The sequence below is a fragment of the Cydia pomonella genome, chromosome 24 (genome assembly GCF_033807575.1).
Source record: "Cydia pomonella isolate Wapato2018A chromosome 24, ilCydPomo1, whole genome shotgun sequence".
NCBI classification, from domain to species: Eukaryota; Metazoa; Arthropoda; class Insecta; order Lepidoptera; family Tortricidae; genus Cydia; species Cydia pomonella.
In genome coordinates, this window is record NC_084726.1 from 131,069 (window position 1) to 157,574 (window position 26,506).

At 35.2% G+C, this 26,506-nt stretch overlaps 1 protein-coding gene across 2 annotated transcripts in view; it reads left to right on the forward strand.

The window, feature by feature from the left end:
* The window catches only part of LOC133530837 (uncharacterized), a 123,290-nt gene that overhangs the window by 84,055 nt on the left and 12,729 nt on the right, over positions 1–26,506 (forward strand). For both annotated transcript variants that reach the window (XM_061868890.1, XM_061868891.1), the window contains 2 exons: positions 25,264–25,373; positions 25,923–26,210. In XM_061868890.1, the coding sequence (XP_061724874.1) occupies positions 25,264–25,373; positions 25,923–26,210 (398 nt within the window). The remainder of the gene's footprint in view (positions 1–25,263; positions 25,374–25,922; positions 26,211–26,506) is intronic.

Below are 26,506 nucleotides of genomic sequence, written 5' to 3' on the forward strand. Positions count from 1 at the left end.
CTGGACTAGACGCAACAGATGCTTGCAGTTCGCGTGTTGTTTTAAAACTCTAATGTACTTGTAATGTAATATAACCACGTACTTCCTAAAAAATGTTAGTTTCTTTAATAGAAATACTTCACAATATAACAAAAAAAGCAAAATTCAAAAAAGAACCTACTTATTTTTCTATTTCATAATTTGCTCTTGTGAGCTCATTGTAGCTACGCATGCAAAAATCAATACACTTGGTTGTCGCAACGTTGAGGCTGTTTGGGAAGTCTAGTTTCATGCATTGTCTGTGTTTTATTCCTTTAAGGGAAAACGGAAGTAAATGTAATCGAGCACTGCAATTAGTGGGGGAGGGGTGAGGGGGGAGGGACTCCATGATTGAAGGTTGAGGGTTGAATGATTGCTTCAAGCCGTAACAATCATTCTTGTGGTTACGTACAAGCTTTTATTTTGTTCTTTTTGCTCCGGTCGCGAATTTCGCAAATTGATTTGGCCCAGTTTCCGATATGCAATAACAGGTAAATTTTATATACAATTGTTGTGATGTGTTTCATTTTATGATATTATATTAAGAATACGATTTTAACAATTTATTTCACAATGTAAAAACCTGTTTTTTATAATAAACAGTGTACCAAAATGTTACTTTATATAGAAAAGACGGCATTGTTACTTTAGAAATATGCTATTCATTACTAAGGTGTTGGTTAGGTACATAGTATCTATTGTTTTTGCATCGCAATATTAATAAATAAGCGGGAGCGAGATACACTACCAACAACGTTATAGACTCAGACCAAATAACTCTACAGAATTTTTTATTGTTCTATGACATTATGACATGCTATAAAAATCGATGCACAGTTATTATGGTCTTACTCTAATAACACTTTCTTTATGCCAACTCTTTTTATATCATTTCGGTTGTAAACAAGCAGACCGCCCGCCCCAACCTCGCCTCGGCTGCATGCTGTAACCTTTAACGGGTGTCGGACTGTCGGTGGCCATCCTAACCTTAAGAGGAAAGGGAACGGCCGCTTCTCCGTGCAAACGTAGTCCCCTATTTTTCTCTCTTAGGATCAAAAACATTCTACAAAAAATAAAGTCTAGAATGTTTAAATGCTTCCAACTTTATAACAAATTGAAAAGTCAAACAAATTAAATTTTGTAAAAAAAAATATGTTAACGGCACCAATCATCGGACATTTAAGAGAAAATTTGGAATATTTTTGATATTTCACCGACATCTGTAAAACTTCTACCGCTTTATGCTTTTAAAGTTGAATGTTCAATTCGTCCTTTATATTTTCTATATATTCAATGAAATATACTTCAATTGGTTTCAATATTATTAACCAATTAAAACTATGGTTTTTGCTCCAGTCATGGGATGTATGGTGCAAGTAATTTTCAACCTATCAAATATCAATGAAAAATTAAACTTAAGCAGCTCTTTGGCTCTTGTGTATGGTACAATGTTGCCAGCGATTAAAAACTGATGGTAAATAGTTGTTTTACAGGATTTGTCTATACCATCCCATTACTGGACCATTATTCCATTATTCCATTATAGGGGTGTGTTAATATCCACAGAGGAAAACAAAAACTACGTTTGTATGCAAAGGCGACGTCGCGCCGTCGCCCACTTCCGTTTTAATCGTAACCAAGTTACGACGCCTCTAAGAGGCCTACCGCGAACCGTGACCGAAGTTTTGTCTCTCTATCACACTTGTAAATTCGTACATAAGTGCGACAGAGGGGCAAAACTTCCTTCGTGGTTCGCAATAGGCCCTCAGGTGTGTTTTGTTGACAACCACTTAAAACCTATAAACTCATTTTTTGTAGGAATAATCCCTCAACAAAAAACAGCATCCCAAAACATGTTCGTTCATCGTTCGTATTACGCAAATTTCTCTGAAAAGTTGAAAGAGCGGTGATTGTCTCAGGGGTAGGGGGTTAGGGGGTGGGGGGTGATTGTTAACATCTGTAATGTATTCATGAGCAGGGATTAACGTTAACGGTCAGGACGGTGTTTTTATGATTTCATTATGGTTGGAGGTTGTTACTGGGCTTCTTTGGAGAGTGAAAGGTGTTATAAAAGGAAGCAAATGGTAATGATTTGCAAAATAAAAGCGTCATACGTAGATAGCACAGCACAGATTTTGGTTCGGATTTGACTTTACTGCACCGAAAAGTTAAGAATAAGGGTGAAAATGCCTTGTGGTGCAGCCAAGATGGTATATGGTATCTAAAGCTACATAAATTAATTACAAGACTATATATACATATTTTATTTTTACTACAAAGTTTCAGAGCAATCTAGCAAGTCGTTTTAAAATGAGAGCGTCACTAAGTTTGTATGGAGAACCGAGCTTGTGGGGACCCTTAAGGACCTTTCTCTGATGGAAAGCTACAAATATATTTTGAGGACGGTTATGACAAGATAACAAACATGGACATCCATCTTAACTTACATTAAACTTAAGTGTTGTGTCCAAATAGTCCGAGATACCAGAACGGGCCGTTCGAGGTCACCCTGTGTGGTCTTTGTTGAAACGGCTTTAATTAAACGGGAGCAGATTTATGAGGGTTTTTCGCGTTTTATTGTGGGCTTATTTGTGTCACTTGATATATAACGTGAACTTATAAAGTTTAGCTTTGAGCTTAAAGTTTGATCTTAATTCGATACTGAGAGACACTATAATTAATATAAAATTCTAATTAATTTCCGAAGTTTAGATGATCTTTACAGGCCAATTTCTTCAAACACAAACGTCACTTTTGACACTGACAGATTAATATCATATCGGAAACAAATCGTAAACTGGAATTGGCATATTAAGAGCTTTATCGTTTGTTTTTTTAACAGTATGTTTTTTTATAAAATTAATCATTTTTATTTATATATTAGAGGACATCTAAAACTGTAAGTATGATACAACTATAAGATATTTTTGTGACGTAGTGCGCTACGCCGTAGCACTTGCTACGTTGTTTCGTAGCCTTTTACAACAAGTCCTAACCACTATATAATAACAATCGGGCCAATTCGAACGTACACCGACAACATCAGAATGATACTTGAATTATGTTATCAATGTATGCATATCAGCATAATGCACTATAGCTAAATAATATGAAAATCTAAAATGAAATATCAGTCTGACGTTCGAATTGGTCTGAATGTCAGTTGTCTTAGTGTTCTAACTGTTTATACTTATAAATAATAATAATAAATAAATATTATAGGACATTATTACACAAATTGACTAAATCCCACAGTAAGCTGTATAAATCTTGTGTTGAGGGTACTTAGACAACGATATATATAATATATAAATATTTATAAATTCTTAAATACATAGAAAACACCCATGACTTAGGAACAAGTATCCATGCTCATCACACGAATAAATGCCCTTACCAGGATTTGAACCCGGGACCATCGGCTTCGTAGGCAGGGTCACTACCCACTAGGCCAAACTGGTCGTCAGAAGTACTTATGTAGCGATAAATACACCCAAAAACAATAATTAAAGGTAAGATAAATATAGTAGGCATATTACAATGTGCTTATGAACGACAACTAAAGCTACGCTGGCTCTAACCCTACACCTCTGACCCGAGAAGATTTAAATCCCTCCTGAATTATAGGAGGGTATCTCAATATGGACTGGTAAGAAACTCGGCAGGACACATCTTTTCAAAACATTACATCTTATAATTAACATGCATTAAATAATAAAAAATACAATTACATACAGTAGCTACTTTTCTTTCTAGAAAATTGTTTAAAAAATATATATGTACATCAAATCATACAAATGAGTAGCTCTTTCAGAAAACATATCGAATTCTTACAAAAAGAAATTATAATGCGTCCACTTTGTATAGGTCATTCAATCGACGTGGGATTTCAATAGCAAATTTATACAATAAGCTGATTCGTGCCAACAAAATTAAATAGAGATCAAAGATAATGTTTGTTTTCATACACATTTGACGCAAGCTTTTGTGAATAAATCTACTCCACGCCTTATTTTTTACTTAAATAAACATGATTGCTCAAAAGAAGCGCCACCTCCGGTTTTTTTCACAAAGATATCGCAAAGATTTTTAACAACACAATCTGCAGAGATAATTTCAAGAAACTTCGAAACGAGGCTGAAATATTTTTTTTTTGTAAATCCAATATCGTCTCGAAAAAAACAAAATTAATTTGTATTTTGTTTGCATTTGTTTTGTTAACGATTTCGTTGCGTCAATATTTGGCGACGGCTTGATTTCGGAGAACAAACAGACAGAGTGAAGGCATGTTTACGCTGTACGAGATTGAAGTACGAAGACGTAGGTATATGTTCTAATTCTCAATCGTGAGCATAATAAAGTATATTACTTTATAACACGCAATTTTGGTGGTATTTTGGACTGCAACCCGATTCAAGTTTTAAAATTTGTTACGGTTTTGATCTTATTTTGAAATGACTTTGAAGATCGCTCACGCTGATCGGTGCATGTGAAACACCGGGTGGTTGAATTTATTATAAAACCATGAAATTTTTACGTGTGAGCGGGGGCTCACCCGTTCCATGCAACAGTCTTAAGTTGTGTGTACTTATATAGGTAGATATAGTAGTGTGTATCCCATAAATTGCTATTAAAATCGCTTCTAATTTGACTCTACAAATACCCTGATTAACAATTCTCTCTCTTGTCCTGCCAATAAGTAGCAAGCTAAAAATGTAAAATATTAAAATATTCACGGGCTCAGCCGCCGTTTAACAGGAGACATGACAAATCACGTCGCGGCGTGCTCTGCGCACTATTCCCATTGCTCGGCGTAAAGCAATCACTACTTAGTACCTGGGCGACCGAGCTTTGCTCGGTTCTAACTATTTATTGTAATATGGTGGTGTATAGGTGATAGTCTTAAATACATTTTTTTACTAAATTAAATTTGTCTAAAACAATAAAAATTAAATAAAATATATATAAACTTGAACATATAAAAAAAAAAACAAAAATTAGTCACCGTGCGAGATTCGAACCCGTAACACTCGTTTCTAGCCGTCCGCGTCTTAACCCGCTGGACCAGACGGACAGTGGCCGGCAGCACGAAATTAGCGACTATATTCTGCGTCGAAAGAAAAACGCATAAAAACTCGAAAACACGCGTTTTCCCAAACATAAGACTAATCTAGATCGATTGTATACCCCCAAAAACCCCCATATACCAAATTTCAGCGAAATCGTTAGAGCCGTTTCCGAGATCACAGAAATATATATATTTATATATATATACAAGAATTGCTCGTTTAAAGGTATAAGATAAATATAGTTAAATCTACTTTTTTTAATAATATTTAGATGTCCAGCATAATAAAAAAAACATTTATTGTCGCAAAAAAAAGTAGTACATAAGGCAACGGATAAGCAAACAAAAAAGACACAAGCTCAATAGGGACAATAGGGTAATTAAATGAATAATGCTACATATTTAATTTAAATTTTATTGAAAGTAGGTACAACAGTAGTGCGGTAAAGGCCATTTCATATATTGCCGACCGCCGGCGGCCCACAAGGCGGTCCAGTCGGTTAATTTACTGAAAAATCATAATGGTCCGCTACATTCGAATGTATATGGGTCGCTGGTGGACCACATGGTCTGCTGATGGAGTTACTACCTACACAAATTCATAGTGGCCTGCTGCACTCGACATTTTTGTGGGTGATGAACTTAGAGGGTTGATGCTTATAAGTTTAGACGCAAGTAAGACATACGAAATTTTCTTCCTTAAATTTTCAATTGATTAACAAAGAAATGGGACATTTACATAATGACATAGCGGCTTTCAGATATTTCTGAATAAGCAATAACGAAACACGTTCAAGTACAAGAAATCCGAAAAGTCAAATAAGTCCCCCTTGCTTTCTAAGCGTTTGAAATAACACAATGTCCACGCTAATGAGTACTAATGAGTGTTGCGTCCCGCTCACTCTCACAGGAGAGACAAGGACGGTGGTGTTGTTGGCTTTGTGTTGATTAACGATCTGTCGCGAAATATTGTAATATGAATAATGTTGTTTTTAATTCGAGATTAAGGCGGAGTTTTCTCCCCCTGTTTGACTGATTTTGACTTGTTGTTTTTAATAACACTAAACCTCTCGCTTTTTGTACAAATATTTAGTGATTACCACATATATTTTTATGGACCAGAGCACCTAGTGTAAATTTATTCGATTTCGAAAAGTGACGTATGCGTTTGCGTTATGTCCTATCCCTTAGTATGGGATTTAGACACAGCGCGCCAAGCGGAAAGTTTTGGAAAAATCCCATACAAAATGAGACTTAACGCAAACGCGTACGTCACGTTACGCCATCGAATAAATTTACACTAGGGGTACAGTGCACCGTGCACGGATGTTTGACAACTTAAAAACTTGTCATTAATGATGACATTCCCACACGTAGTCATTGCAGATGCTATGTAGAGTTAGCTTGGTGCAACTCTATAGCATTTGTTATTTTTGAATCAAATATTTGTGACTACGTAAACCTTATAATTTACCGAACAACCCAAAGATATCTCCATACAAATCTGTATATAATTCTGTTAAACGTACGCGTAGCTCGGCCAACCAACAAAGTTACGTAACTCAATAGTGGGCAACTTGACCAACTAACTACATATTCTCAATGCTCGAAAACTAGCGAGTTGAGGTCTCATCAAACCAGTATAATTTGTTGAGCCCAACAGTATTGAAAGTTTACCGACAAGGGATGGTGCCTTGCATAAAAAGAACAGTTTACACATGAATTTAGTTCTTGGACTCGTATTATTTTTTCTATTTGGCAGTAAAAAATGTTCTTGTTGATTTTTGAACCTATACTTTTTTAAGCCATTTAATTAGCTCCAGTTTTAAATATACCATTAGCATTGGTTGTAATCCACGTCTCAATGCTCTTGCTTGAGTCCCGCTCGTCTCCGCTCATCTCCGTCTCAGTGGGAAGGCAGCCTTAAATCTAAATACGCCTAGCCACACCCACAACAAGCAACGCTGGACAATGAATTCGCCCGCGGTAATTGTTGCCAACTTTTAACTTGTTATTCCATTACCCCCTCCCCTCTCTGCCCCTTCCCCCTTCTACGTGAGACGCCTGCTCATTCGCCATTATGGAGACTAGTTATTCAATTAATAATTCATAACCTCTACACCACTGGAAAACCAGTTTGAATTTGGACATTATCGCTAGGAAATATGGTATAAAATTGAATGTACTTTTCTATGGCTGTTAGGACTATTATGTTATTCGATAGAAAGGCCTAAAACAACGGCTTTTTGATCGGAAATGTGGCTTAGGTGCTTTTATTATTGTGTAATTTTACTTTGATGGATTTATAAAAGAGAAAAGCTATGCCTATTATTCTAAAATATTTCCAGGTTGGCCTGATAAAAAAGCTGTATGTTAACGGCACCAATCATGAGACATTTTTTTGATATGACATGACATTATTTTGATATTTCACCAATATCTGTAAAATGTTTACCACTTTATGCTTTAAAAGTTGAATCTCCTAAATCCTTTATGTTTTCTATGTATTTGAAAGCTACTGCATTTGGTTTCAATATTATTAACCGATTAAAATTATAGTCTTTTGCTCCAGTCATGGGATGTATGGTGCCATTAATTTTCAAATCAACAAATTTCAATAAAATGTTCCCAGCGTTTAATGACGGTAAATACTTGGTTTACAGGATTTTCTATAGTAGTCTATACCACCCCATTACTGGTGCCTGTTCCATTATAGGGGTAATCCTTTTGGTTAAGATAAATGCTAAAACATTAAAACTGTTTTGGGTTCTTCTAGCAGAATCACCGAAGCTTCGCCCGAAAAAGTGGAGTGCATTACTGAACCCCTTGGTTTTGCTGTATTTGCCTACGTTGTATTTTTTTGTTAGTGTTTTTCTTGTTTTTTTATTATATATATATATGTAATGTGGCAAACAAATAAATAATTTATCTATCTATCTTTTCAGTCTGATTTTCTCTCTCTCGGAAGTATCTGAAACAATCTGATTTGCAGAGCCATAACCGTGGTCATATATTTTTGCGAGCTTCGTTATTACGCAAGATATTGCAGGTGACTCAACTTTACTGCACTTGATAGGTACGGCATGACCGAATAAATTATATCGATAAAATTTTATGAACCATTTAACGTTGAACACGGCAGTGATCGTTGCCAACACATCAAAAATGCCCAACTTAAACACGTTTAAACACTGAAATAGATCTCATATACTAAAGTAGGAAACAAGCACTTTAGTGTCCAAGACAGGATTCGAACCAGAGTCTGCAGCCTTTTTAATTTATGTGATAGTTAGCAAGCGAGCAGACCAGCTGCCTGATGGGAAGCGGTCACCGTCGCCCATGGACATGAGCAACATCGGAGCTTTCGTGGCTAGCACCATAACTTCTAGGCCATCCGGTCCTGACGGAATCGGTTCCAATTTCTCTAGCATATGTCATCTTTGAAATGTTAAGAGTGTTTGCAAATACAAGTCCCCTACGATACGATTCGATACGATAATTTATTGATAAAATATATTTCACAGGTCATTTCTTAATACTAGGTACTTAAAATCTATTATTTACATCATTCGTTATTTGGTTAACTAACCAGTTACTATTTATTCTAATAATCGATTTGATGTTACATAAGTAAAGCACGTATTGCTCGCCCTTAGACTGTGATCAAGTTTATGTGCAAGTATAAAACGCCAAAACCTAGCCTACATGTTTTACTAATAGCTAAGTCAGAAACAGCAAACTGTTCCTGCGACCTATTTACTAAAATCCCATTTTGTATTCAACCTCAGCTGCTCCAAATCACCCCCACCCCTGCGCCAATAGCCTCCAGCAGCCCTTATCTCTCTTTAAGAGCCTACGTCCTTTGCATTGCTAATAATAACATCGGTTGTTCCGTCTAACAATATTTGTCTTGTTAATTGACCAATCTTATACCTTATTTCAAGGAAATATGGTTTCGAGTGTTGTGGTACTTGTGGTTAATAAATAATTGTCAGACCAATTGTTTTTTTTTTTTTTCTATTTATTATTTAGGGACTTAAATCAGTTACATGATTATGCCAGCCCCAAAGACCAATTGTGAATGATATACATAATATGATCTCTGCACAAATACTAAGAATGACGCAACTTTCAAAACCATTTAAACGGATTATATCGCCGAATTTAAAATATTATTGTATTCTGACGAGTCTAAAACCAATCACATATAACATAATTAATTATTATGAAAGTAATTGTTATGATAAAATGTATATCGTCAAACCTAGTTCGCACTAATTTGCGATAATTCCTTGCAATAATCTGCGATAAAAAAGCTATAAGATGTTTATACTTCTCAATTACGTATTTTTTGTAGTTGTGAATAATGATAGAACTCACCACTAAGCGTCTTATTATCTCTTTCTGCTTGAGATATTGCCGTTCCTTAACCAACGTCAAATAGTATGTATGGTAAATCTACTAATATATATGCGGGAGTTATAAAAGCTCAATCCCGGGCCATCCCTTATCTCTCTTTAAGAGCCCGTGTCCTTTGCATTGCTAATAATGAACGGTTGTAAGTAACGATGCGCATGTCCGAACTATTGTTATGCCCGTTTCGGTAAGAGAAGGTTGTGACTCGTATATCTTGACCTCTAGCTTTTTAGAGATCAAGCTGTACCAGTCTTTGGCTATTGATACCACGTTTTTGGCGAATTGGTTTGTGTTGTAAAATTCAAATATTTATTGTGTACACAGTTTAGATTACGTACACCCATTCCATTCTCTAATCAACTTTTAAAAAATACATAGGTCTATGTAGGTAAGTAAATATTTATTTGGACAAAATAAGTAGGTACAATAGTTTCTTTAGGTGCTAGGTGACAATTGATGTTTTTTCTGCTATATAACCCTTGGAGTAGGCCGTGGACTCCCGACCGATTATGTCATTTAAATTTTAAATATTTGATTAATTGAAATAAAACCAAAATTCCAATAACTCAAAAACGACATATGTCACTTGAAGGATTGTGCTATACAGGTTGTACTAGCCTGCAAACAAAAACCATTTTATGTTTTGTAAAACATATAGCATGAAAGATCATTTTAAACGAGAACAGTGGAAAAATAACGTTATTTATAAAATTATCAGCAAAATAATTTTGGTACGTTGTTCTCTTTGCTACTGATCCTGACGGTATGCATAACGATCCTGCGGCCCCACGTTGGGCGCCAGTTTAACACTTAGAAGGTGGGTTTTCTCGCCCCAGGGTAAATTAGTATAAATAACGGTTCTGATAGAAAGTAACAGAAATCGTAAGTAGAAGTGCTGTAATAATGCAGGATACTCACGAGGCCCCACGTTGGGCGCCATATCAACAGTAATTTTGTCTCAACAAGAAGGAGGTGTATATTTGGGCCGTAGGTAGATTGTAATAAAAATAGTTTTAAAAGAAAGTAATTGTAATCGTACGTAGAAGTGTAAGCATGAAATGGTGGGTTTTCTGGCCTGAGGGTTGTCCGTTTTAAAAAATAGAGCTTTAAGCTTTTATGAATACAGAATACTCCTAAAGCCCCACAGTGAGAGCCACTTTATTTATTTGTTTAAACTTTATTGAAAACAAACAAATAAAAATGTACAAATGGCGGACTTAATGCCAAAAGGCATTCTTTACCAGTCAACCATTGGGTCCAACAGATACATATATGTTGATACAGATGATTTATAACTTACAAAGATATAATTTACCCTTAAATCAAATATTGTAAACATAATATTAATAATATATATATTTAAAATAAAGCTACAAAAATATGCGTGCTCATATATATGGTGGTATTATGATACTTATAAACTTAGATGAGTAATACACAAGAGATAAACTAATACGTTAATACGTATCTACGTAAACGTATATACGTAATTACGTAGTAATCTACGTGAGTATACAGGATATATACTGGTCTGTAATAGCAAGTGCCGAGGTAACTTTGTAAACAGAGCGCCGTCCGGCGAAGAATTCTCATTATTTGTAAATAAACCCGAGCAATACATTATTCATAAACCACCAAGCTTATCTTCACTATCCTGAACTTTAATACTCTTGTAATAAAGGCGTAAATCCCTTGTCTAGTAGCCACAGTCTGTTGCCCCATCTTTGTCTTCAAATAACAGTTAATATTTCATTCAGAGCTCCATTATCGCCATATTACTAAACCTCTAAAGGTTTTGTTTAAAATAAGACTAGATTTCGTAATTTTATCTCATCAATTAGCTCTGCTTTTAGTACCTAAATTTAGGTAAATATTTAATAGCTCACTTTGAATATATTGATGCCTTTATCAAAGAAACAAATTAAAAGCGAAACATTTTTCACGTGGATAAATAGATTTAGGTTCTCGAAAATTTATATTTTCTGTGGTATCCATAAAAACCAGAGGTTTGGTGAAACAAATGCTCACAATTTTGGCTGTCTAATCTATGTTGGAGACGTTTTGAGGTGATGAGGACGCAACTAGAAACTTTAATCGGCTTTAACTTTTGGGTTCATTAGAGGAAGATTTGGGGTTTCTGCGTACCTATACGATACGAAAAGCTAGAATTTTCAAACGTTAAATAAATTTAAATCTTTGTGAAATATAGGTGATTTTGGTTTGTGTGACTATACTCTGTAGTCAATAAATATTGATATGGTGAATAAATATTGACCACAGAGTACAGCTATTCGGCTCCTGGACTATATTTAAGTATAAAACATTGTAGTTGTAATGATGTTATTTTTGGAGAAAATTGGAAAACAAATTTGCTACGTTAAAACACCCTGTCAATGAGATAATTAAATGAGTCCTCATTGAATAGATTCTGGAACCTCTTTTACCTAACACATAACTGGTCACTATTTTTAAGTTAATTTTATTAGTTTTTTTAGTATTATTATTTAATTTAGTTTTTAATATCTTTACGTGTTTATACGTAAGTAAGAGTACTTACAAGTAAGAGAATAAAAAAAAATCAAATGAAAAAAAAAAATTCAATGCTCAATGTTCGAATAAAGAAAAATTCAGATAAAGTACACTTTATCTGTTTAAATAAATAAAATTTTGAGTTAACGCAAATCGTAAAATAGCCTAGCCATAGTTTTTTTGTTTTTATATTACGTCGGTGGCAAACAAGCATACGGCCCGCCTGATGGTAAGCAATATCCGTAGCCTATGTACGCCTGCAACTCCAAGCCTAGTAAAAAGATCTCTAGTTCAGCCTATTGTGATAGAATGGTAACTACGGAACCCTACACTGAGTATATAGCCCGAGATGCTCATGCCCAGATTTATCTTGTGTGTTCGGAGTCGGCCCCATAGTAAAAGACGACGTCGATTGACAGTTTGAACTAGAAACTAAACCAAAGGTAACAAATGAACACAAATACAAAGTAGTAAAGCCAATAGATGAACGCCTGCAATAAATTCAGATTGCTCCTGCGTTTGTCTTAGAACACAAACACTGAAACACGCAGAAACACAAATACTCACCTAACACATATCAACGTACGGGCATAGACATAGATTAGAGGGTAAAGTGAAAGACATGACGTAGTTTAAATCGTATTATTGAAGACATTGGGTTATTCATAAATGTAATAGAAGCCTCAATTAATCGTTTGTCTACGTATGAAGGTACTTGTAAAAAAGGCTTTTCTGATACTCCTACGGTAATATACCTGCCCAATACAATGTTCGGTTTTCAAGGGTAATTAGTGTTCAAAATTAGTTGTGTTTTTTAATAGAATTGAAAATAAGTGGTCAATACCACTACATTCCCAATTTCTGTCGCTCATTTTTAAATAGCATTTTACCGTGTTCCACAGATTTTTGAGTGATGAAATGGAGCACTTGAAATATAATAATCGGCCCTCAGTGCCTGGATAAAATTAAATCTATTGACGAAAATAAATGTTAAAACTGACTAACGGACATGACTGAGAAGTTACTCGCTGTACTCTGTTAGAGGGCGGCATGAGTCCTGATTTACGGTCTGTCCCGCGCCCGGCATAACGCTATTTACATCCGACTACGCACAGCGCACACAATGTTGCTCAATGCTCAATGTTCGGAAAATAATACGGACAACGGGTGAGAGATTGCGACAAATGTAGCTCGGATAGCCAATACGCAAAGAAAAGTTTTTTGAGTTTATGTGTGTGTTTTTGCAAACGGTTTGACAGGTTTTGTATTATGCGTAGTTAGATTGGCTTTGAGATAAATATGGCCACTTTACTTATTGTAAAATGAAGAATCATCAAAAACTTCTCACTAAGTCTACTATGGTTAATTGAGTATTTTATCGCTTGCGATCCAAGTAAAGATGAAGTTATTTATTAACAAAAACCATGAGTCTCGCAACTGTTTGACTGCCCACACAACAATATTACAATGATATAAAGCTTCGAGTGAAAAACTTTCATACTATAGCATTTGGTGTACCCCAAGGAACCATTTTGAGAGCGTTTGTTACTAAGCATTTATAAATGTGATTAGATCATACGTAACTTTTATAAAAGTCTCGTAGTTTTTTAGAAAAAAATAAAGATTTAAAAATCGGGTGTGTTCATTATGTTTGTATGCAGAGAAGCTACTCCGTTTACTCTATAACAGGAGGCGGCCTGAGTCCTGATTTACGGTCTGTCCCGCGTCTGGCATAACGCTATTTACATCCGACCACGCACAGCGCACACAATGCTCAACGTTCGGAAAATAATACGGCAACGGGTGCGATTGCGACAAATTCGTTGTTTTGATCCGACCGGAAAAGGCCGGTAATGTTTTAGAGTGTAAAGATTTTTACATTCCTACTAGGCTTTATTTTGGTTTGAAGAAACTTTATTGTCTAAGAATTACAGAAAATTCACTTACAAGAAGCAATTTATCATTTTTTTTTTAGAGGTTAGTTTAGGTTTAGTTTTATTTATAGTTAAGTTTATTTGTTAGTCCTTAAGTATTTTAATGATTGTATTTTTTTATTTAATAAGTTTTAGAATTATTGTAATATTACTGAAATTTTATTATCAAAATTAAAAGTAGCTCTTTCTTTATAAATAGCTAACTCGAAAATATTGTAAATGTTACATATTGAACTCTGCGGTAAGAACCATTCCATATTTTATTTAAGATTAAAAATTAAATCTGTTTAGCGGTTCGGCGCCATCAACGAATAACGCTCAAACATAAATAAATTGTCATTTATGATATTAGTAAGATTCATCGGCACTGGATATTAGCATTAAATTCAGAGTGAAGTTTATAATGACTATAACCAATCGGGTTCGTTAATATTTGGACTTTACTTGTTAGTGAAGTTTAGAATCCTCAAAAGCTTACGATGTGAGTATGTGACTGACTTTTGATTAAATATCTATTTTTACATTTGAGAAGGTCATAGAGTCAAGACTGTGTGATAAGCGTTCACAACGATACTCATGTCTAGCTCTGCCTAAAAAATCTATACAAACGCATTTAGCGAACCTTAAGGTTCCTTATTAAGCCAAAAATTAAATATTTTTTTTTTATCAAGGCTTCTCCGTTCTTTTCTTAAGGTAAGTGACCTTTAGGTAGATCTAATTGAAAACCTTCTTGTTTAACTTCTGAAGGTTACTTTCAGTAACAAACATAACTACTTACTACTTAAAGTAGCTAAAAAGAGCAATGAACTCGAACGACAAAAAGTTTTTTACTCAAACATCTCATTAGGAATTTAAATCTTTAAGACGACTTTAGTAGATTGGTCCTAAAGTTCTGTTTAACTTGATAAATTAGACGAGAAAGTATTTCAATCCGAATCCTAAAGCCAAAACAGTAAAGTGAAATCCTGGCAGACGGTCCGGGGTGCAATTTGGTTTTTATTCTCCGCATAAAACCAAACGTCCAAACCTAATCCACACAGAATTTAACCTAGAAGAGAGATTGTTGCTAGTTGAGTAGTAGCTAGAAAATATGCGACGGTAGCTTAGATTTTACGTACACTGGTTTGTCTAAGGTGATATACTGTGCAATGGTTTTGAAGAATTCTGGTCGTGTATCCTCATTGTTTATTCACCCCATCTAGTCGTATGCTTCAAGAAAACCAATACTTATGTGAATTCGACATTTATAGAAAATATGGTTGAAGGCCAACTAATACTAGTTTGTCTGAGCTGTAGACTACGCTTGTTAATAAAAAGAATAACATTGAGCGAGGTCGTGATAGTCCGCGGAAGGGAAGACCCGCAAATGACTACGCAGTTAAATAATCTCGAGAATTTGCTCTCATTCTGTAAATATTTGAGATTTCTTTATGAAAATGAAGTGCAGAATTCTGAGCGGTCTGAGTTAGCTTTGTGGACGTTTTTTTGGAGGAAATGTCTGAAGTTTTAAAATTGTTATCAGTGAGAAATTTTGCGGTAGCGTCTGACGTTTTTATATTCGACATTCAGGTGATGTTTTTCAAGTGTATGAATTCAACATATTTATTAAAAACACAATTAAAATCATATCAAGACAGATGTCAGATCCACGACGCAGGCTTCGTTAATATATACGTAAACAAGCAAAAAAACATCCACAACACGCTTCGTCATCGTAATATGCACCTATCCTATAAAATATATATCCACAACACGTTTCGTCAACGGCCTACCTAGTATCTATATAACAAAAAACAATAAACAATAGAAACCTACCCCCCACTCTGATTTTCACCCGGACCAAAAGTGCCAAAAATACTGGCGGCATTGCCTCGCTGAATGGCCAGTGATATCTGTTGGACCAGGAAAGAACCTAGGTATAGCAACTTGCTATCTGCCATGATCTCTAAACTTCAGTAAACTTTTTAAAGCGTCGGAATAGTTGGAACAGAAAGTTTTTATGACCGCTCTGGGAACAAAAGCCGTAGTTGTTACTTGTTAGTTGCTAAAGCTTTTCACATCCGAGTTGTATTGTTCGCCATTAGACCTGGATATTGTATAGAAATGGTTGGGGTGAATGTTATACAAACCGATTCATAATAGTAATCCGTATAATGGTTTTGTAACAACGACTTTGGAATGTCTTACTCGCTCTTTATTGATCGCATTTCAACTATCTTTATCTTTACTGAACACTCTGAGATATTGAATATGGTGTTTGACTTATAATGATCGACCTTGTCATCGATCTTGTCTTTACTCTCCTAAGATTTCCCATTTTACTTTCATTATTTTATCATAATTTAGAATAATATCAATTTTAATTAAAAAAAAAACTTCTTTGAAACAGAGACATATTAAACCCAACCCTCGACCCGTTTTTAATATACCTACTTCATAAGTGAAATATGTATATTGGCAATTGACAAAAGGCGCAATTTATTAATTAAGCAGTTTTTGAAAAGTTTTTGCCATATCTAAATAGCGCCCGTGTATAATAATTGTTCTACTTTTCTTTACATTTAAGCAGTTCTATTTAGTGTGATATGGGTGTAATAAATTACGTGATGTTGAAAATAAAGCTTTATTTATTTATTTATAATTATAACTGCATTACTGTTTATGTAATAACTTCTAGTTAGTTTCGATGTTTTCACGATTGGACTGGCCTAGTGGGTAGTGACCCTGCCTATGAAGCCGATGGTCCCGGGTTTAAATCTGGTAAGGGCATTTATTTGTGTGACGAGGACGGATTTGTTCTTGAGTCATGGGTGTTTTATATGTATTTAAGTATTTTTAAATATTTATATATGTCGTTGTTTAAGTACCCACAACGCAAGCTTTATTGAGCTTACTGTGGGACTTAGTCAATTTGTGTAATAATGTCCTATAATATTTATGAACTTATAACAAAACCATGGAGATGGAAAATCTAAAAATAACCTTATTTCAACTACCCATTGATTGACCCAATTTCTTTACAATACAATTTACGAACTGTCATGAACATTGGACAATGTTATAATCAAGTAAATTGCCGTCTATAACTGCAATTTAAATGATCCTCGCTGCAGTGTTCTCAGACTCAATTAGGTATAAGACACGTGCAAACTGCTGGCCATAACAATAATACTATTATAACGATGCTGCAAGATCCTTCTGATAATGCTCTTCGTCTAATTACATATAAAAAGCTAGTGTAAAAATAATTAAATTCATCCCAGAATTTAATTATTCCACACCAGTTATTTCATCTAGGAAAACATATGGAACATACGGAATATAAGGTCGAAATATTTTTGTACTTTTTTTTTAGATTAGTCAAGATGTGGATTCATCATAGGACGTCTCGCTATGACGTCACTGTGTGATGTGAATCTCTTTTGGTGATTCATAAAAAATACTTCTCTGCTCGCCATAACATAAATTCGACTTCTGAGAACGTTCGTGTATAGGTAATTTCATAAGTTTAGTTAACTTGGGGTAAATTATTTTATTCATCAAGAATTTAAATTCATAATAACTTGTTTACATTTATGAAATTCTTACGTAAATCATTTTATAGCCTTGATTAATTAAACTTGTTACCTATTCAACAAATAGACAAGGCAATAAACGGAAACTTTAAGTAAAAAGGATTAAATATAAAGCTTTATTATTATTAAAACATTAGATGTATGCTAGACATTTTTGTCAAAAAATTTATGGAATTTTTCGTAAATTTTGGCTTGAGGTCAAAATATACACTAAAATACTTGTAAAGTTATTTGGTGTATCAGACATTAGAAATTTCAAGTCGGTAGATGGCGAAACAGAGAGAAGTAAACCACCAAAGAGTGGTATCCTCTCGTTGTTATCACATAAACAATAGCTTCTGCCCTCAAATTCGTCTGTGTGGAATGATGATGATGATTGATAAAAACTACCCTAAGACATTTCCAAGGCCTCCAACTATCTCCATACCAAATTCTATTTAAATCGGTTTGGCGGGTTACGCGTGAAGAAATAACAGACAGACAGACAGACCAACAGACAGAATTACTTTTGCATTTATTATAAATATGATAATAGCGATAGTCGCGTTCATTATCGTTATTTATTTATTATTCTTACAAAACGTAAAATAATTGGACTTACCAAACAGCTATAAGCACAAAATTACGAGGGCTAATCCAAAAGTTGTTAGTTGCTCCGGCTCTACTCATGCGATAAAATTTTTATTTATACTATTGTGAGGGATTTTTCAATGCTTATTAAAGTGGTATAAATACATTTTTAGAAAACGCTTATTTTTGTTTAGTATTTTATTTTTACTTCGACGCGTCGAAGCCTAACCATCAGTCATGAAAATCAGTAATTGAGACTCCATATGTACTGTCATTTTATAGACAGTTTTTGTAAAAAAAAAACAAAAGTTTTTTAGGTGCTACTAATGACGAATCTCGGCCGTTCTTTTACGTATAAATCGTTTTGATTGAGTAAATATTATTATGGTTTAATAGGTGTCAACAATGAGTCCTTTCATTAAAAGTAAAAATTTCTGATGTTTAAAAAATATACATATATGCATAATAAGATTATTTATTGATTTATACATTGGAAATAGCAGAAGGAAGATAATAATTAGACCCGGGTAAATTTAAGTTCGATTTTCAAAGATTTCAATATGAAATTCATTTAATTGTGCCCAAAATTGCCGTTTTTTCTAAGCAATTCAAAACAGCTTTCAGTTAAAAATATATAATAAAAAAAACTATTTGCATTAATTAAAAAAAATTGATGGCCATAAGTAGCATTGAAATATCCCTCACAATAGTATAAATATTTTTTTTTATCGCATGAGTAGAGCCGGAGCAACTAACAACTTTTGGATCATGAAAGGGCATTCTAATAATGGGTTAAAGGACGCCATCTACTTTTAGCCATATAATATAATAATATAATATTATGCTGTGATAGTAATATTACTAATTTTTTTTTTCTATACTACGTCGGTGGCAAACAAGCATACGGCCCGCCTGACGGCAAGGAGTATCCGCAGCTTATGTATGCCTGCAAATCCAGAGGTGTTACATGCGCGTTGCAGACTCTAACACTCCGCACTCGCGTTGAGCTCTGGCAACCTTACTCACCGGCAGGAACACAACACTATGAGTAGGGTCTCCTAGTGACTACTCTAGACCTGGAATGAGGAATGATATCCGTTGTGCTGTGTATGTGTGAGTGAGAAGACATTCACAATGCTCATATATCTCTTTTGGACGTAGTTTAAGGACAAACAATAGGTACATAAAACAGCATATAAGCAAGTAAAATTTTACTTCTGTTTCATACGCACATAGCCAAAATGAAAACGTAAAATACTGTATTGTGTGGCGACCGAGTGATCCCTAGTGAGTAAAACGTGCAAGTTCGAAAAACTCGCGCGGCTAGACATCGCGCAACTTTAGCCAGTCTATCTTCGAGACCAAGGGGAAAATGAATCCGTCCTCGAAACATCGGAGGTAATTTTAAAACTCAAGTATACGCAATTAAGTCTAATTTTCAATAATAATAATGTATAAAAATCGTGAAAGTTTAAATCAGTATAAAATAGCGCTATCTACAACATGAAGGCACGCGGCGTTTGGAACTAACACTCTGTGTCGACTTCTCTCTGGTTGAAATAAGAAATTTGGCGTTGACTTTGAACGTCTGTGTAATTAGCTGTTTCAGCCTAGAATTAGCCTGATTACGGGCTAATTTGCGACTTCGTCTGTATTTTACTTTTGTAACTTTTTGTTTCTTGATGAATCAATGAGAAATTACATTGAAAAGAACAAGAATAAATTGAAGAAAGGCAAAATTTTAAAAGTCGAAATTGTGAGCACTGTCTTCATTTTAGACGGTTAGGAAACGCTATAAATATAATTTAATAAATATGTACGTAAACCGTTTGAAAAGTTATAACCTAACTACGGTTGGTGGTATGGTTTCCGATTAAGCTGAAAAGTGAAAACATGCATTACGAGTACATATGTATGCATACTTACGCCAACTGCTAAAATCAGGACTCGGATTTAACAATTTCTTACGATTCTGATCTATTTTGATACGACTTCGAAGATAGCTCACAGTGAGTAGTGCATGCGAAATGAAGTGAAAGCCGTGCGTTGAATACGCGCCAATCATAAAGACGATCATCAAGGTCATGTCAAAACCAGTTCAAAACCATAAGTAACTGTTAATGTAGAATCTACCTCTATGACTAATTTGATTCGCTCGTTTAAACTGTAGTCGCGTAAAAAACAGTATCTGAACGCTTTGACGATAGCCTTCTTCAGTCGCCATCGGATATATCGGAGACAAGGTGTTCACATATTTGAACACAGCATTATCAAGATGTACAAATGCCTGTTGAGATATTTTTCACCACCTCCGAATCTAACGGCGACTGTTCTTTTTTTTATGCTACGTCGGTGGCAAACAAGCATACGGCCTGCCTGATGGTAAGCAGTCTCCGTAGCCTATGTACACCTGCAACTCCAGAGGAGTTACATGCGCGTTGCCGACCCTAACCCCCACCCCCCTCGTTGAGCTCTGGCAACCTTACTCACCGGCAGGAACACAACACTATGAGTAGGGTCAAGTGTTATTTGGCTGCGGTTTTCTGTAAGGTGGAGGTACTTCCCCAATTGGGCTCTGCTCTAGATCTGGAATGACATCTGCTGTGCTGTGCCCTACCACACAAGGGGAGATGACATTCACATTGCCCATACCTCTCTTTTGGACGTAGTTTAAGGACATACCCGGGTCCAAAACGGGGTGTTCTACGTCGTAATAAAAAAAATTGTTAAACTTAGGTTATTTTTCAGGCCATTAAGCTTCGCGTAGTAATAAACTTTAATTCTTTCATAAGAAGAACTTCACCATACCCATTATCCGGTTTCATCCGGAACTTTTGCGATTATGTTGAGAAGTTATTGCGAATGCGTGTCGACCACGGGGTAATTGTACGATCAAGAAAATAGTACAAGAGGTGGACAGTAGCCATCAGATATATCGGAGCGGCGACATTACTCATTAACATCTGAACACGTCTCTATTGTCAAGGCGTTAGACTGCGTGTTCAGATATTTATGAGCACCGCGGCCGCTCCGATATATACCTGATGGCGACTGTTCCACGAACATCGAAAATGATCGAGACTCCGTCAATGCTAACTCTGTATCGACTTATGTTGGCAACGAAAACTGTGGAAGCATCATATAAACGTCGTATTTAAGGTGCAGTAGGTTCAATAGCAGAGCTTTTAAAAAATTGTAGCGCTTTTTTAGATCACAATTAGGTTGGCAAAAATTTAATTAGTCCCTTTTGAGGCCATTTCAGCCAACTAACTTGCAAGCTAACTTTCTACAAGTTCTTTCTTTACAAGTTGGCTAGCAACTCCATCGATTCGAAACCTAATTTCTTGACTTTCTCGATAGAAAAAAATTAAATAACAATGTTCTAAATTTAAATTTGTACAATTTTTGCACAAAAGTTAACAATAAGAAAATTGTTTCTAAAATATGTAACTTTATTTTTGATCGAACTCTTCAATTACTTTTTTTGTTAAAACTTACAAAAAAAGAAAATTCAAAAATATGATATGCACGTTTCCGGACACGCACAGCCATCTCGCTTACGATTACACTTACGCAGTGAGAGTGACAAAAGAATCTGTACCAACAGGGCCTTAAAAGGAATTTGATAATTATGGTAGCGCTGTCACACTCTGTCGCTTGCCCAATCAGTGCCTTTTTTGGCGGCGAGTGGCAAACCAAGGCAATCTACACTGCGTGTATTTCTGCTATCATTACAAACTTAAACGAGACGTCGGTTTTAGTGCTATGAAATGATTCTGAAAGTAACTTTTTATTTACTCAACAGCATAATTAATCTTTGAATTTTTTTCGAGCGGTAATGTATTTAGCACATCGTGATAACATGTGTCACAGTTGTGACTTCGCGTCTGTAAATGCGACGTTTTGCGTTTGCTTGCTGAATTATTTTATATGGAATATTAAAAGTAGTCGATTTTTTATAAAACTTATGTATTAAAGTCTAAACCTTACCTAACCTAAACTTTTTCTCATTTATTTTTAAAAATGATTTACCCTATTACTAAGACTCTGCTGTCCGTCCGTCCGTCCGTCCGTCCATCTGTCATCAGGCTCTCATGAACCGTAATAGGGATTTCAACTGTCTAGACAGTTGAAATTTTCACAGATGATGTATTTCTGTTGCCGCTATAACAACATACTCGTATACTAAAAAGTCCGGAACCCTCGGTGGGTGAGTCCGACTCGCACTTGTCCGGTTTTTAAATTGTAATGTGTTGGACTATTATTATTATTATTATTGTTTATTATTCAAAAAAAAACATTGTAATTACAGCGTTCGCCAATACATTACAATCTTAATATTAACCATTATTACTTAACCTAATATGTAAAATCACTACATTAGACTACTTAATTAATACTGCGATTCAAATATTTGTTTACATTTTTGTATAAGTTGTGACCACTTGAATGCGAACACATCAATGTGCGGTGCCACATTAAGCACAGAGTTGAGCAGCGTGAGTGCGGTGTGTGACTATGGTGTCTTTAGTAAAGTCTAACTACCCTTTGATTATGTGGTCGTATAAAATACATTTGATACATTGTGCTCATCCAAGCGCACCGCTTACGTTCAATCCGCGGCACAAATATCTCGTTTTAAGACGATAGTGTACGAGCGCTTCTTCATATAATCGTACCTATACCATTTTCTTTCCTGGGTTCTATTCTTTATAAAATGGGGACTTTGCTTCATTATTTGCCTCGGCTCCACTCCAAATCAACACGAGTACCTATCCGTATCGAGCTGTATTTACGGGCAAAGTCCTAACGGCTGTACTTTACACCGCGTTATTGAAATTTCCGCAACTTTGCCCACCCGACTTACAGATCGCCCTCGATCGCTACTTGCCAGGTTTTCCCAACTTTGATGGGGTAATTTATTGTACCGGGAACTTTTAGCATCACGTTTATGTTCTGGTTTATTTATATCGTTTCTTGTCGTTTCTGTATTGAATTAATGTTAATTTTGTTAGGAGTTTGTTGGTTGTTTAACAAAAATAAATGAAATTTGAATACTATGAAGAATATTGGTAATATTAAAAGCAGCCAGTATATATCGAATTCTCAAACATCTTTACAAGCCAACTAGCGTCAACTAGAATCAAATAACATTGGAACTATCAAACACTGTAAAGGTTCAAGTTTAGCTCCTACGTTTAATCTAAAAAAAAACCTGAGACCGATTTAAATGGAACTATTTGTTACAGTTTTGTTCTTATTTTGTTACGACCATGAAGATCGCTCACGCTGATTAGTGCAGGCGAAATGAAGTGGAAGTGCGTGCGATGAGCCAAGACGATTGTCAAGGTCGTAACAAAACCAGTTCTAAGCCTTAAAGGATGTTAAATTAGAATCGACTTCCCTGCAAAGGTTTACGATTCCTGCACTATCGAAATTGAAATCTTTTATTGCATATCACATAGCAGGTACAGGTGTTCTTAAATATAAGCTGTTCATGTGACGCCCTGTTAGGGCACAGAAACATGGTTCTACATAGGGCAACATACTAATCTATTCTAAAATTGTACATTATTATTTTTGTAGTTCTTCTAGTGCAACTAATAAACTTGAATACCTTTATTTTCTATACATCAAACTCTTGTTGATTCTTCACTAATTGATCGGGCACTTTGATAAACTTCGCTTCAATGCGGGCTGATAAATGAAATTCCAAAACAGATGAAAGCAGTTTCTGCCTTGTTTAGTTCCAAAACAAAAAGCCTGACTCAATTGAAACAGTTTCAAAGTTGAACAACTTTGTCATGTCTCTTATTTTAAATACCGAAGTTTGACTCAATATGAAAATAAATATTCAATTATTCTAATTTGGACATAAGGGATAAATCAAAGTCAAAGTATTCAGATAGAAGTCAAACGTATTATGCATGTTATTCAGAAATATCGTAGAAGCGTACAATGACCAAATAAGTATATCTTGAAAGTGAATACCTATTTTTTTATGTTACGACATAAATATTGAAATTGTTCCGTAGAGACTTATAGCGACATCTCTCGTCGGAGCGATGGAGTTGTGCATGTCGCGTCAGACATATATCGGCCAATACGGAGCTCGATATTCGATAACGTCACCCTAATATCCTCGAATTATGTACATGTAGATTCAGCTCTTAAAATTTTGGCATTTTATTTCACCATCCAAGAAAAGTCGAATTCTCAAAATAAGCAAAATCTAGTCACGAACAAAGTAAATTACAACATACCAAAAGGCAGTTTAAGCAGGTTAAGGATCTTCCCAATATTGCTACTAATATGGAACCCGTTTCCGATTCTAATTTCTTGTTCTGAAACTGTTATTCTTATGATCGATCAGTTCAAAAAAGAGACAGAAGGACAAAATAAAATCAGAATCGCAAAGAAGTTTAAATCAGAATCTGGGTCATGATGTAAATATAATTTTAGACATACTCGTAACACATATGAGCCACACAGCCTAAACATCTGTTTCTTCTTATGGAAGTAAGTGAAGGAAAGATTTTCGAACATTTCGATTATTCGACCATAACCAGCCGTTATTGCTTCCCTATTCAAATGTGGTTTTAGGTACTTTAACTGGTAGAAAATACTTATTATTTACGTATTGAATTTACCTACTTTTGTTAATCATTAACTGGGTAGCTGATGGTACAAACGTATTCGTATACCATGTTACAATGTGAAAGACTAATTGACATTTTGAAAGACTATTTAAGGCTTAAAGTTCAGGTGTAGTAATAAGTTTTTGGCAAAAATTTCATTTTTGGTATAAGCTTTTATCGCTGACTGTACTTTTCTTTCCACAAGTACCTAATACTCATCGAGACAATTCTAAAAACCCCAAACACAATTAGGTTACTTTGTTTTATCACAGAGTTCCTACGCCCACCTCCTGTCTCCATCATCAGATCATCTCGATGGTACCATAATATTCCATTGTCACCCGACTTACATATGTATGCAAATTATCAGCTTCATCGGAAACCGGGAAGTGAATCAAATTTAACTTGCAAGATTTGATTACAAACAGACAACGGTCAGGTGAAAGTAAATAAAAGCTTGTAATAATAAATATTTGTGTTATAGTGTAAATGTAACAATTCATTTTCTTCCACAGCCCCCTCTGCCCGCGCGTCCTCCAGCTCGGAGCGCGCGCCTTCCCCCCGCGCGCCCCCCGCGCTCGACGAAGAATTACTACGAGATGCGCCCCTCTACCCGCCGCTACAGGTATGAACGACTTTCATTTTTTTTCACAGAGATTACCCTTAGTTGTTTCTTACTTAGGTATGTTTTTTCTCTGCACTCTCTTTTCTAGAGTTTCCTTCTCACCACTGGTAGTACTTTTGTTTTTCTTAGAAGAACATGCCCTAATAGACCCTTTTTTACATTTTCCTTGCATGTGCGTGACGCGCCGAAAGTTAACGCCTCGGCCATGAATTCCGATTCTGAGTCTGAATTGACGATTTCATATAAATTAGCCTTGGTGTGTTAGGTTATGAAACATGCTTAATTACATGAATAATATTTGAAATTTAATTCAAAAAAATATTCTGCAAAATAGGCCTGAAGGGCTATTATACAAGTCAATACAACATTTATATTAACATCATATAGTGACATGAAAAATACATAACAACACTTACAAATACAACAGCCAATAAACATAAAAATAAAATAACCTGGGTAAACATTACATTATAATAATCTTAATATAAATCATTACTACAATACAACAGAGATGTATCTATGGTTGAAATTAATGTTCTTTTCCCACAGAATGCTTCTCCCGACTACGACCCTGAGGACCCGGAAACCAGCATCGAAGACAGCAGCATCCTCGTTACACCAGAGCTGTCTGACGACAAAATAAGCGACAAGATTAACATTCCCGACATTGGGAACATTCCTGACATTGAGAACGTTCCTGACATTGAAAACTTTCCTGACATAGGGGATATTAATGATGTTCAGGAGATAGATAGGAGTGAAAGTGAAGTTGAGATTGAAGATAAAGCAGAGAGGAGGAAAAGGAGTAGTGGAGCTGATTGGGATAAAGGTTCAAAGGTAATAAAAAAATCTTGTCTACTCGGTCTAGGACTAGGTAATAAAAACTTTTCTAAAAGAAGTTAACAAATAGTTACAAATATTTTTAACACGCATGACGTAACATAGTGATACGATGATGATATGGGACCTGTACTGATGTATACATACCTATGCTGGACAAATAAATGCTTTTGACTTTGACTTTTGGACGTGTATTATTTGACGTAACATTAAAAAAAATACATAGTAAAATTGACTTGACAAGTTGGTGCAGTTAGGTTAAAACTATTTCTAACACTACGCGTATTTTTCAG